This window comes from Liolophura sinensis, chromosome 7 (genome assembly GCF_032854445.1).
Source record: "Liolophura sinensis isolate JHLJ2023 chromosome 7, CUHK_Ljap_v2, whole genome shotgun sequence".
Classification (NCBI taxonomy): Eukaryota; Metazoa; Mollusca; class Polyplacophora; order Chitonida; family Chitonidae; genus Liolophura; species Liolophura sinensis.
The window spans coordinates 17948068-17961636 of record NC_088301.1 but is presented as its reverse complement, the minus strand read 5'-3'; the positions used below and the strand labels follow the sequence as shown (position 1 = coordinate 17961636).

At 41.1% G+C, this 13569-nt stretch overlaps 1 protein-coding gene across 3 annotated transcripts in view; it reads right to left on the bottom strand.

Moving 5' to 3' along the window:
* The window catches only part of LOC135469682 (peroxidasin-like), a 73379-nt gene that overhangs the window by 5364 nt on the left and 54446 nt on the right, over window positions 1–13569 (bottom strand). For all 3 annotated transcript variants that reach the window (XM_064748235.1, XM_064748236.1, XM_064748237.1), the window contains 11 exons: window positions 10646–10763; window positions 10203–10369; window positions 9324–9593; window positions 8595–8714; window positions 7644–7805; window positions 6714–6980; window positions 5974–6240; window positions 4977–5210; window positions 3160–4452; window positions 2533–2650; window positions 520–728 (listed from right to left, as the gene is read on the bottom strand). In XM_064748235.1, coding sequence (XP_064604305.1) covers window positions 520–728; window positions 2533–2650; window positions 3160–4452; window positions 4977–5210; window positions 5974–6240; window positions 6714–6980; window positions 7644–7805; window positions 8595–8714; window positions 9324–9593; window positions 10203–10369; window positions 10646–10763 — 3225 coding nt within the window. The remainder of the gene's footprint in view (window positions 1–519; window positions 729–2532; window positions 2651–3159; window positions 4453–4976; window positions 5211–5973; window positions 6241–6713; window positions 6981–7643; window positions 7806–8594; window positions 8715–9323; window positions 9594–10202; window positions 10370–10645; window positions 10764–13569) is intronic.

Genomic DNA, 13569 nt, shown 5'->3' with positions numbered 1-13569 from the left:
TTATGATAGGCTTCTGGGCCAATCATTGGTACATATGCACCTCAAGTTTAAAAGCTGTAAGTTGAATTGGTACAGTACAGTCGCATACAGGCCCATCATGGCTCCACGGTCGGCGTATGGTGGGCCCACCACGGTCGGATCATGTTCCATTGTACCTGAATAATGGGCGTACAGTACAATCTGATCAAGATTCCTTGTCATGGTACCATCATGGCTGGACAATGCTTATATGGCCTTAAAGAAATGACAAGTCACATATTATGCCGGTTGCCTTGTTACATGAGAGATCACTAAATTGTCAGCGTCATGCTAATACTTGCCAAAATATCAATAGACAATCGTCATAAAGGTTCCACAGAGAAGGACAATAAGATCATTTGTCATCTAACTAACTCAGGTTATTCCCCCAGTAAAACAATTACAGACTGATGAAGCTGAATTCACAAAACCTACTTAACAGCAAAACCAATACATGGAATTTGTGACGACTTCTTTGGGAACAACTAAAATGACACAAACCTTCACAGCAGTCAGCCCAAAGTTTAAGATCAAGTTTGGGTATCCTAGAGCAAGAGAGGTAATCCTGGGGGTGGTGTGCCATGTGGAAGACGTCGCTCTGGATCTCCTCAATACTGTCACTGCTCTGACAGATGACCGATGAGAGAGAGGAGTGTTTGATCTGCACAAGCTGGGCAGGGCTGAATACACCAGGGTTCTCGTACCAAAACCTACACACAACACAACCATAAACATGTACATATACATATATATATATATGAAGATTTCTGGTTATCTCTTACATTGCATGTTCCTGTAGCTGAATGGGACTTTATATTCGACATAAAAGCAAGGCAAAGAAAACACTAAAAGGAAGAATGTATCTGATGGAAGATCATTAAACACTGTCCACAAAAAAATTTTAATATATTTTTTTTACAATTTTTCCAACCGAGTTAAATGGTTTTAAAATTCAGATTCTACGGTGGCCTGTAATGACTCAGAAGATATGAGTGACGTCACATCCTTACTTTTTACCGGAAACAGTTCATTTCAAGGTTCATTCCGTGATCTATATGTATGTGCATTTAGAATTATGACATCTAGCAGTTTATGTGCGTTTGTGAGAAAAACGTCACTGGTCCCAACATGGTCGGAAAAGGCTACCATCCAAAGGTTTAAATATATTTTACTCAGTAATCTAAAAAAATAAATACAACTATTTTTGTGGACAATGTCTGATGGTCTTTCATCTGGCATATACTTAATGTTACCGTGTTCTTTGCCTTTAATTGACACACAACCTAGTACACACTATCTCATGTTATCTGGCATCCAATGAACAGCCCTGAGACCGAACAGACAAATAAATGTTCTGTACAGAGCAACAACATGTACACGCATACATGTAAATTATATCAGACTGGCTCTCCGCTTTTCAGTTTTGTGCAAAAACATAATTCCCAGTTCCATAAATGTACATGTATGTAAATGATTTCACTTGGAGTGATAAAAGAACAGTCTTGAGAGCAAGTCGAACAGAGGAAAGCCAGTGGGAGTTTACTCATGCCTTGTACAGAGCTACAGCACATGTACTTGTTCACATGTATGTTGATGTCCTTTTAACATATTAACAGTTCAGCTATCATATTTGGAGACTGTTTGCTTTAAGATTCTACAATACTGACTGACATACACTGGTACTTGAAATGCTGCCTCACTGAATCATCATGCTATTAACACATAAAAATGCACTCAGTTTAAATTAATTACGATGACACTAGCTCAACCAGTCAGTAAGTGAGTGCTTGGGGTTTAACGTCATACTCAACAACTTTTCAGTCATATTACGACACAGCTCAACCAGTGAACTGTTCAGTTGTGGACTATCCTAACTGCACAAGCAACCACAATACAGTTCTTATTTTTTATCCTTTAGACTATGCCCAGACTTAGAGCTGAGAGAACAGATACGATACAAATGCCAGTATAAACCACATCATACTGGTGTAGGTCATGAGACAGTCTGCCTTGCAACAGCTTTTCAAAGTGGTTTTCATCTCTTACCCCTTCTTACGATGCATGACAAATGCTACGTGTTCGATGCATGATAAAAATGCAACAGCTACCTTTAAGTGGTAATCTGTGTAAAGAATTTTACAAATTGAATATCTGAATATATTGTATGTCTACATGTTCTGTACATCTAGCTCAAATAGTGGTATGGACGAGGTTACAACTAAAGTTTCAGTTAATTTATCAATTTTTTTTTCATGTTTCGATGTATGCACAATCAAAATCCTGAAATTAACAAAAGTTGCTCTGCTGAAGAAGATTTGACCCCCTGCTTTTCAAAATATCATTAAAACGAATACTTCACGGCATACCGCCATATAAATCTAACTACTGTAAGGGTAGAGGTCATATTGTTGCTTAAACATGATTTCTGTGGCATGATGTGCTCATACACGTAGTACTAACTTTCTGATCAAATCTGATGACATTGACAGGTGTTTTTGACATGCATTATCTTACCTGTCGCCAGAGCGGAGTTTCTTGAACTGATCAACCAGCATACACATCAGGGTGGGGCCCAACTTAGAGCCAGGTAGAGGGTTTTCACTCATCAAACCCACAAACAAGTCTACGTTATCTACAATAACAAAGGCCATAATTCATGTTCTCCAATATAGTCATTAATTAAATGTTCCAAAAGAATATAAATCATTTTCAGCATCATTTTTGTAATAATTATATGCATAAATTCCACTGAAAAAAGTGCTTTAGCGGCTGAACAAATTGAAAGATTTAGAGTATGATGTATATGTATTAATAACAGTATATACTGAACTTTACAAGAGAGACTGTGATACCCCTTTGTATCTCTTTGAATCAACTCCTGTAAATGTTTAACGCTGCCAACCTTCAAAGCACTCTCTCCAATTTGTGCATACAAATGACTCCAAAATGATGACGTAAGCAACAATGTCATGAATGTTAGACAGCACAAAGAGCTCCCAAGCAAAATTTACCACAAATGCCCCTGGGTAGTAAGGCTGGACTGAGTGTGGGGGAATATACAAATAAATATGAACAAATGTCTCCATGACCACATCCTAGGTGAAGTACATACTTCTGCACCTGACATTATTTTATGCCTACCTGGGTGTCCGTACAATGACCGCAGTTTGCTCCGTACGTTCCAGTCAGGTATTTCTCCCCTCAGCTCATTAAAGTTTGTCACTTTGGTCATATTGCACATTTCCCTGTAAACATTGTAGCCCGGTATTCCATGATCACGACCCCTTTGAATATTCAGCGCGGCCAGATCTTTGCCCACGTGATTGGCTAGGGCAAACAGTTTCTCTGTCAGTTCTTTGTTCATCATCTCCGCAGGCATGCGCTTTTTGGATGCCACACCAAACATCCCTCTGAGCAGGGGGTCAATGCCTCCCTCCTCCATCAGCCGGTATGGGGAGAAAAACGCCCTGTGAAGTGGAAGGTTACCCTCTGAAATTTGCTGGAAGGAGGAATTCAGTCGGAACATGACTGGCTGGATCAGTGAATGTCCAAATCTGAATGCAGCTGTGGCAAACTCATTGGTGATGGTGGGGTCCACACTGGGGTTATACCCCTCATAGGGCCCCAACTTTTCCATGCCAATGGGGCCTAATACTTCCGGTAGCCAATGAGAATATGTAATATGCTGCATCATGGCTCCTATAATCTTTTTGGTTTCGTGATAGAGTACATTGTTGTCCCAGTGGGAGTTAATTTCTTTCAGTTCTGTTGCCATGGTGTTGTGTTGCCGTAGCCACAGCGTGTGCATGGCTGTGAGAGCCAGTTGTTCATTGGCTCTATGGTCTCCAGCCAGAAAGCATGGCACATGACGCTTCCCATTCTCTATCTGACAGTCGGCTTGGGCTATGATTCCGTTGGTGTCAAAAGGCAGGAGGGGCTTCCCAGCAATCCCACGAGGCCCTACTCGCAACAGTCCCTTGTCCTCTTCGTAGTCCCGCAATCTCTCAGCATCACCTATCGTGTTCCCATAAACATTGGAAGCATCAATGTACGACGTGAGCGCATTGATCTGCTCTCTGGGAGCTAAGGTGTTGAAGAAAAGGGACGTGGTTCCACTCCTACAAGTGGCACTACTTCGGGACACGCCTATACAGGTATGGGTTCGTATCCGAGGATCATCACCCGGCACGGGAATTGGAAAGCATGGGTAGCGGTTATCACAGGTGTCATTACATCGGCGACCATCGCTAAAGCGCGCATAGCTGATAGACTGTGGCGACAGTGTCAGGTCGTGATCCAGGAACTGCCCCCACTGCATCAACATGTGCGTGCTGCTCTCATCCGAGGTCACATGACGGGACGACATCATCGTCGTAGATACCAGACGGGCACTGGGAAGGCGATGGCCGTTGTATAGTTTGTTTCGATCCCAGCCTGCAAAACAGGCAACAAAAGGAACATTAATACAAGGTAAATGCAAGAGAACAATATAGTAACAAGTAGTATTATGGCCGTGCAGTTTGTCACATATAGCATGTCAATTTCTGCACAGATTATTTCGCATTTATTACAGAGCTTATAAGCCCTATGCTTTATGCACATATTATACTGAAAATAGAATTTTTTTAGCCAGTGCCCATTTAAGAGCTGGAGACATCACCTGCTTCAATTTTCTTCTGATGCACCCCGCTGCCTTTTTAGGCAACAGAAATTCTTGTATCAAGAGCAATCTTTGGCTCTCTGGGTCCCAGGATTTTGATCACATCAATCATGATGGTTGCAGATTTTTGAAAAAGTTTCTTTCTTTTTTAACACTTATCTTGCTATCAAAAACCCAATACTGGTAACCCAACAAAAAGCATAGTCTAACCGAAAGATGGTTTACAAGAAATTAACCCTAGTTTCACCAGCATGCAGCCTCTACCTCTGCAAGCATTCCCACCCAGCCACCATCTTACCGATGGGAGTATTAAAACCATTCTCGTACACCGGTTTCTTCAGCCGCTTGAATGCCATGTTAGATGCTCCCCAGGTGGGGTGCTGCAGGTTGTTGCACGTGCCGTCCGCCATGCGGTACTTCTGGTGGAAGCACATGTCCGAGCAGTCGATGTCTGGTTGCTGACGTAAACATCCCGACATGTTGGCAATCAGGTGTATGTGGCTCGGAGACACCAATTCCCCGTATGACAGCTCTACAAACCAGAAACAGATGGGCATTTCACTTCAAACATTACATGTATTTACTTGTTTATTTCACTGGTGTATTCTGCCATGATCAGGACTATTTTACTTGAGGAAATCAAGAAGAAAACCATGGAACATGTACTTTGCAAGGAACCTGACATCAACAAACAAACAAAATACTAGAAAAGAACTAATCCAAGTTCAGAGTCTTGTCTTACCTAGTTCTGAGCCAAAAGGTACAGCTTAACATGCCAATTCAAGTCCTAATTACCTACCTAATCATTACCTATACATCAGAAATTTGTCTATTTAGATAGAACTGAAAACTTTTCTGGCAGAGTTATTTCCTACCACTTAACGCCACCCACTTCCCAATACTATGACTTGATCTTCCAGCAACCACTGTTCAAATAAACTGGGGGTCATGATAGGTTGATTTTTTGAGATGTTGTAGAGAAAAGTAAAAGTTGCATGTGGTGGTATGGCATTGTTCCACGCGAAAGTTAGGGGATATATTTTTCAGGTTGAAGTTGGCATATTCACTACATAAATAGCAAGGAAAAGCAATACGCTCCTGTAACATTTATGTTGTACACAAGAATACTTCACTTAAACCATGGCGGCCAGCATTATGGTTGGAGGAAACCAGGTAGAGCCCAGGGGAAACCCACGACCATTCACAGGTTTCTAGCAGACCTTTTCATGTATGATCTAAAAATTTGACCTTTGACCTTAACAAATTTGTGTACAACTAATTGTGTAGCGCCTCACCATGCCCGTGCGTGTTGTAGTTGTGGCCATTCCTGACATGGTTGTGGATCAGCTCCAACGTCTGCTCAAACACCTCGGCTGCCCGCGCCAGGCTGAGCGCTGTCGGCGACGGGTAACGCACCAGCTGCAACAAGTCCTGCACCGAGTGCGTTCTACTGCGATCCCGCAGGTGGGTCAGTGTATTGTTGACAGCATTGTCAACACTGTTGATGGCTTCCTGGAGAGAGTTCCTCACAAAGGCATCACCAGGGTAAGATGTGTTTGAGTCTGCACAAAAAGAGATCAACAGTCAAGTAATAAAAGATCAAATGTTAAAATTATCATACACCACGAAACGCAACATCACACCATGAAGACATCCACATTCACGCAACTTAATGTTAGGAATTTATTCATTTCATTTATTTCATAAAACAAAACATTTAGTCTACTAACTTGCACACAGCAAGCAAATTTCATCTCATAGAGGATAATACACAGAATTTCTGAACTCGGCTGAGAATATCTACCATTGTCACTACAGTACTGCTTTATACCAAATTAAATAAAACTGAACACTGTCTCAGAAAAATTATTGTTTCATGTATAAACTGTTTACAGAAGAATAATTACGAACGGAATGAATAAAATGTTGATAAGACCAACACTGACTTTAACAACGAGAAATATCCCTGAGCGTGTACAGAAATCCATGGAATTGGTGGGAGCAAAAATTAAAGTTGATATAATGTATCACTTACTCCTCACCCAAAGGCGGATTGAAGACCTTGCTGCGCCCGCACCATTCGTGGCCACGCACTCATAAATCCCTTCCTCAGCTTTGGTGACTCCTCTTATCTGCAGGATGTGATTAGAGAGCTGGAAACGTCTTGAGTCCCTGATGGGCACGCCATCTCGAAGCCACCTCACCTGAGGCTGTGGGTCACCCGTAGCGGCACAATCCAGGTCTACATTAGAGCTGACAAGTGCATCCACATCGGACAACTGTCGGGTGAAAGTGGGGGGAACTATAGAAAGAGCGGAACGACAACAGATGATATAGAACTCCTGTCTACAAGACCTACTACTTCAACAAATGGGCAGATTTCACTCCTTGATGGAAACAGATAACAACACTGACCAAATTTATATATGTATTGATCAAGTATTCCTTGTAAAGCTTAGTTTCTCTATTAACATGGCATAACCCATTGTCTCATAAGAATTCCATATTAAAACTTGAGTCATAGCTCATTTAGGGTCGTGTTACAAACCACATCAGAGAAAATCGCTATTATGGTCTAGGTCTGTTTCCCCACTCTTTCGAAATACCTAAACCAAAATGGTTTATTATCTTCTCTATTAATACTTGTTGTACATGTAAACTAATGCACGCTTGCTGGACATGGCACAAATTTCTGTATGTGATGTGTCAGGAAATTGCAACTAACCCTGCTTTTCTATGTATGCATTTACTCGCAATGCTGATTATAAAATCACTATAGACAGCAAGCAAATCCTTTAACATGTAGATCATTCACAATATCAGGGCTTACAAGTCTTCAGTTACAACATACATGTAGCTGCATTTAATTTTAAGAAACAGTCACTTGCTTGTTACTTTAACACAAGTACTTAAAATCAAACTGACAGAAAATGTTAAAATTCACTAATAAACAAAGTGTACTTACGTTGATTGGCAATTTTCAGTTCGACGGAAACCTCAATCCTGCCTGCGGAATTCTCGGCCACACAGTTGTACGTGCCCCCATCAGACACCTGGGTATTCAAGATCCTTAAAGTTTTACCATCGTCCAACACCTCATAGCGGCCACGGTTCCCAAGGGAGATTCCTGAGGGTGTACCGAGAAAATCTTACCTGTTATTATCTTCGCTTTTTCAACTCCATCAAATAGACATGAGTCATTACCTATTACAATCTGAAATTGATGTTGATTTATAGTTTTGAAGCAAAAACTTGAACAATGATTCATGAGTCAGAATGCTGTAAGTTCCACAAAAACTTTTGAATTCATACACTAGATGACACCATTTTTATTTTGTGTTTATAGGTTTGGCGACACTAAGAGTTCTCAATGACTTTCATCTTAATCTATGGTTTCTGATCACATGTATGTCTCCAACAGGAAAAAAAAAAACTGCAGGGAAAATCAACGTTTACCACAAATAAGATAATCAAATAAATATATTTATTTATTTATACGATTGATGTTTTACGCAGTACTCAAGAATATTTCACTTATACGACAGCGGCCAGAATTAAGGTTGGAGGAAACCGGGCAGGGCCCATGATCATCTGTAGGTTGCTGGCAGACCTTCCTACACATGGCTGGAGAGGAAGCCAGCATGAGCTAGACTTGACCTTACAGCAACCGCATTGGTGAGAGGCTCGAGTCATTGCAATGCGCTGGGATGCTAAGAAACCCCCTCGGCCATGAAGGCCCCCAATTTGACTTTGAAGATTGATTTTTATTGTCAATTCAAGACTCGTAATATTACAATGTATCAGTTTCAATTTAAACATTGTTCTATCTTCAAGGTAACATCGCTATCACGTCAGTAAAATTGCATTTGTCAGCTGCCTATTAGGGGTCTAGCTGAGCATGACCATGGTAACCTACCTTCTTTGGACCAGGAATGGATCACCCCAGGACTTCCATCAGCCACACATCTGAACTCTGCCACGTCCCCCAAGGAAACAGCCACCTCCAGTGGTGGGTTGGTCCTAAATAGTGGAGGAACTGAAGAAGAGTAACCATCAAAAGTGTAAGAGACACTTACCTGATATTAAACAATACAGACAACCATTAGGTATAAATGCATCAATTTAAGTTTCTGCTTTTTCATAAAAATAAATTGTGAATTTTGGTACTTTTGGTTAAGAAAATAGCTCATCACATATATGTAAGGTAAATCTAATCAATGAAATAATCCTCACAATGTTTTCATGCAAGGTCATCATGCCATAACTTCATCAGAAAATTGAACAATCTCCTGCAGTTAATCACTCCTCTTGTAATTATCCAAAATGAAATGATATAGAGATCTTTCAGTGTAAACTTATGACAGAGGCAAAGTCTCTTTTCGGTGACTTGGCATTTATGTAGCAACACGATGTAACTACAAACTTCATGAAAATTTTCAGCTGAAGCTAAAAGAACATCAATCCAACATTCCTCAAACATACAAAATACTTCAACTTTCTAAAGACCCACAAAAACACCAAGGACCATAATTACCACAGCTAGAGATGCAGGTCAGAGGAAGTGCCCAGATGTGTGCTACCTCAAAATTCCTCACTTTACAATTAAAGCATAGCCTTAAGGATTTAGTTACTTCCATCTACTTACTCTGCACGGCCACATTGACATCTGTCACGATCCGGTCAATACTGTTGACCGCAGTGCAGCGATACTCTCCATGGTCATCAGGATGGATGTCAGAGATCAGCAGTGCACCAGATGACAGCACGGTGAAGCGCCGATCCAGCGGCAGCGCATTGTTGTTCAATGTCCACGTTATTTCTGGTTTGGGGTGACCCTCTGCAGAACACTCCAGCTGTATGGTCTGACCAACCACTGTAGTTACGTCTTTAGGGGTACGTATAAAATTGGGAGGAACTGGATGTACAGAATAAAAGTCATTGTAATTGTGTCAAATCTGAAATTTTGAGAAAACATATATGTGCACATTATGGACACTTCTGGGGAACTCCACAAGAGCTTTTGACCTTGGTTCTGCTGGTGCTTTCTTTGCTAATGTACCTGCCAATTTCCTCCTAACATTACAGTAATACCCTGAGGAAAATATTAAACACAGGGCATGTACAACAACGAGAAGCAGGCTTACAGATGAGAAAATAAGTCTTCACCTTTAACCAGGTACACATGCAGGTATACTTGACAAATTTCTTCACATCATAAATACCCAAACTGAACCAGTCATAATTGGATTCAAACATGCAACAAGCCTTGGAGAACACAGGTACATGTATATACAGTACACAGGTAGTTTTATTGATTTGATTGATGTTTTGTACTATACTCAAGAATATTTCACTTAACTGTACAATGGTGACCTGCATCATGGTGGTAGGAAACCAGAAACCACAACCATTCACCATCAATGCGAAAAAAGCCAGCCAGAGCTGAACTCGGTCTCTGTGCTGTGACAACATGCTAACCAGTCAACCACAGGGGCTTAGATAAAAACAGCCAGATCAAATTTACCTGGGTCTCCAAAATACCGAAGTTCTACTCCGGATGTTTTAGCTTCTCCAGCCACGTTTTTGGCGACGCACTCATACACGCCTTTGTCATTCTCTATTGTACGGTGGATCATCAATGTCCCATCATCCAGCACACGGTAACGAGAGTCATTTGTGTCAATCTCATTGCTGCAGAAACAAATAAAATACCACGCATAAAGAGTGAGTGCTTGGGGTTTAACATCGTACTCAACAATTTTTTGGGTCATATGACGACGACCACGCATAAAGAAAATGTGAACCATTACTAGGAAAATCCATTGGACAAATGAAATAATGTTGCCCTTGCTGGTCATGCACCGGAATCATATGCCTACAGACACATGCACATGAAACAAAAATCTGCATGCATTATTTGAAGCCTGCAGATATGATATATCACATGGGTTACCCTGCAAACCTTACTTGTTATGAAGCCAAGTTATCTCAGGGCTGGGATCCCCTTCAGCTCGACAGGTAAAGTAGGCCGTGTTCCCAAATGTCACATCCACGTCACGCGGCTCCATTGTGAACCTTGGCCTGCCTGGCAAAGAAGAGAAAATGTATTTTACAATCCAAGCAAAGAAGACCCTGTAGTTTGGGAAACAGATCAGTCAGTCCTGGTAGACACCCTCGATATACTGGCTTCAGTGTACTTATTCTGAGTTCAGTAGCCCTCGTACACGCCATCCGTGTCATCATGTTGGTCAAAGGAACCAGGTGGAAGCATTCGGACAGTTTCGCCAGTGCCTATGAAACAAGATAGGGACTGCGTAGCCAATTTGTGCTTCTGTCCTGCTGGCAGAGAGTCATGTGTTGCTGTAGTTTACAACCTTGGTGACATTGAGGGTATGCATGGACACAGAATGAGAAGGTTTATAAACTGTCAGACAACATCTTAGTATACTTTTCATGGGTCTGGTTCTCATCTGCAATCTTTGCTAAACTTTCCAAGGTGACAGACACAAACAACATGTACCCTGACCCTACAGATACAGTAAATGACCTGAAGTTTCACATGAGAGTTACTGTCGTTTACATTCACACATGTGAGTTGGCCACAAGATGACAGAAGAGAGTGATAAGCACCTCACCCATTTCACTACCCTGCATGGGACTAACAGCTCTGGTTGCTAATCCTCGCAACATGGGGTCAAGTCACTGACAGTGAGATGTGCAGGTCTCCCGACTAGTAGACCTACATGTACATCTATAAATATACCCATGAATGAAATCGAAAAAAGTATTAAGATGGGCGATGTCTATTACAAACCTTTAAATTCAAAACACTGTCTGAAAGCATGACCTTGCCAAACAAGGAATATACATGCACAATATACACTGCAAATGAACCGATCATTCGGGTTAGGCCTAAGGCGAATTTCACAGAGAAATACCTGCCATCAGTCTCTCATGTTTATGTGATTCCAATTTAATATATCAGTCTGCATGCACATTTTGTTTCTTTATAGTCCGAACTGTACTCCTTTTGCAGAAGAGTTCCTTTTCTGGCATTTTTTTGGGAACCTCCATTAAACATAGAAACCATACCCCACGCAAGGTTTCAGAAAACTACCATGATTTACTTTTTACCCCTTTTCGGAAGCACTGTGTGTGAGGCTGGCATATCGGGAGACAAGATCGGTTAAAGTTGTTATCACATTAGGAGTTCGCAAAACACCATCTCTGGCTTTATAAACAAAATGTTTCATGATTTTCTTTGTACAGTTTTGCCAGGACATGATTTACATGTCGCCAGCGACAGATAACATTATTGCTTTGCCTTCCCACAGCAAAAAGCACGTGACTGATGGGTAGACACGTGAAAATTTCAATAATTTTCAAATCAACAAGGTGCTTTCAAATTTCTGATTCATATTAAACACCTTAGGAATTTTTTTTTTTTTTTTCTTGATTGGTGTTTGATACACCCTACTCAAGAATATTTCACTTATAAGACGGCGGTCAGCATTATGGTGGGTGCAAACTCACGACCATCTGCAGGTTGCTGCAGACCTTCCCACATACGGCCGGAGAGGAAACCAGCATGAGCTGGACTTGAATTCAAACACCTTAGGACAAGTGACAACTGTCTGGTACAGGACAATACTGCTTTGTAAGGACATTATTACTTTATCATGAAGCTTTAAATTTCATGCACACAAATCCTGATTAAATTACAGCTGATTCCTTCAAAAGTCCTGAAAGTGAATATACCGCAACCCTATTAACCTGTACCGGTAGATTCTTGTTAAAAAAAAAATTACGAAAATAAAGGACTGCAAAACAACATTCCCGTAAAATTAAACAGTATATTGTGATCATTTATATGCTGGTGCAAGTATTTCCGAGTGATTGACGAGTGTGTATCCAGTGTGTCAAACACGACAGTAAACTGCTACTGTATGACTTCTTCATAAGCTAATAAACACTGTTTCTGAAGCTAAACTGTGTAATGGACTTCTCTGTCTGCACATCAGACCAACCAGAGCCAGTTGTAAACAGAGCCTTCCATCTGGAGAACAAGCAGACAGAAAAATCAACACACACTACCCTTGCTGGATTTTCTATTTGTTTTAATGTAAGACAGAATGGCTGCTGTATTATTATAAGGCGGACTGGGCTGTTGACTTTCGGAAGTCGCACCATTAAGCTAAGCCCTTCTTCAAGCAGGGCTTGAGCTTTCTACAGCGTGTTTGTTTGGGTAGGTAGTGAATGGTCCTGGGACACACTTTCAGATGACATCATACAATGCCTGGCCAATGATTGGATCCTTACACGCACAGGTGTACCCTCCACCCACCATGCATGCCCGAGGTAAATACCAGAAGGGTGAGAGGGGGGCAGGGGTCTACTTGCCTCAGGCGTCAGTGGACAAAAAGGATGGTCAATGTTGGCACCCGTAACAAAACACCATACACCATAAATTCAAGCAGAGACAGTGTGTCAATTAATGCTTGTGTCCCTCCTTCTTGTATCTACCATATGTGTAACACCATGAAGACAGATAATAAGGCTCAGTATATTCCTTTATCTACTATTTTGACCCCGTCTACCAACCATCCAGTAATATAAATGGTGTGGCCTGTAACTAATGGTGAAAATGGAAGTGAATAATTTTCCATGTATGTGTAGGCCTTCATTTAAAGATGGCTGACTGAAGGGTTTGTAAAATCTGTTTAAAATACAATAATAATAATTACAGCTGTAACATTCCTTACAGCGATTCCGATAATCAAGCATCAAGGTCCAATTGAATGTCAAATAAGAAAACACTATAAAAGTAATACACTCTGCTAATTTGCCACGATTGGAACAGATGCTACCACACATAACGGAGAACAGCTAGA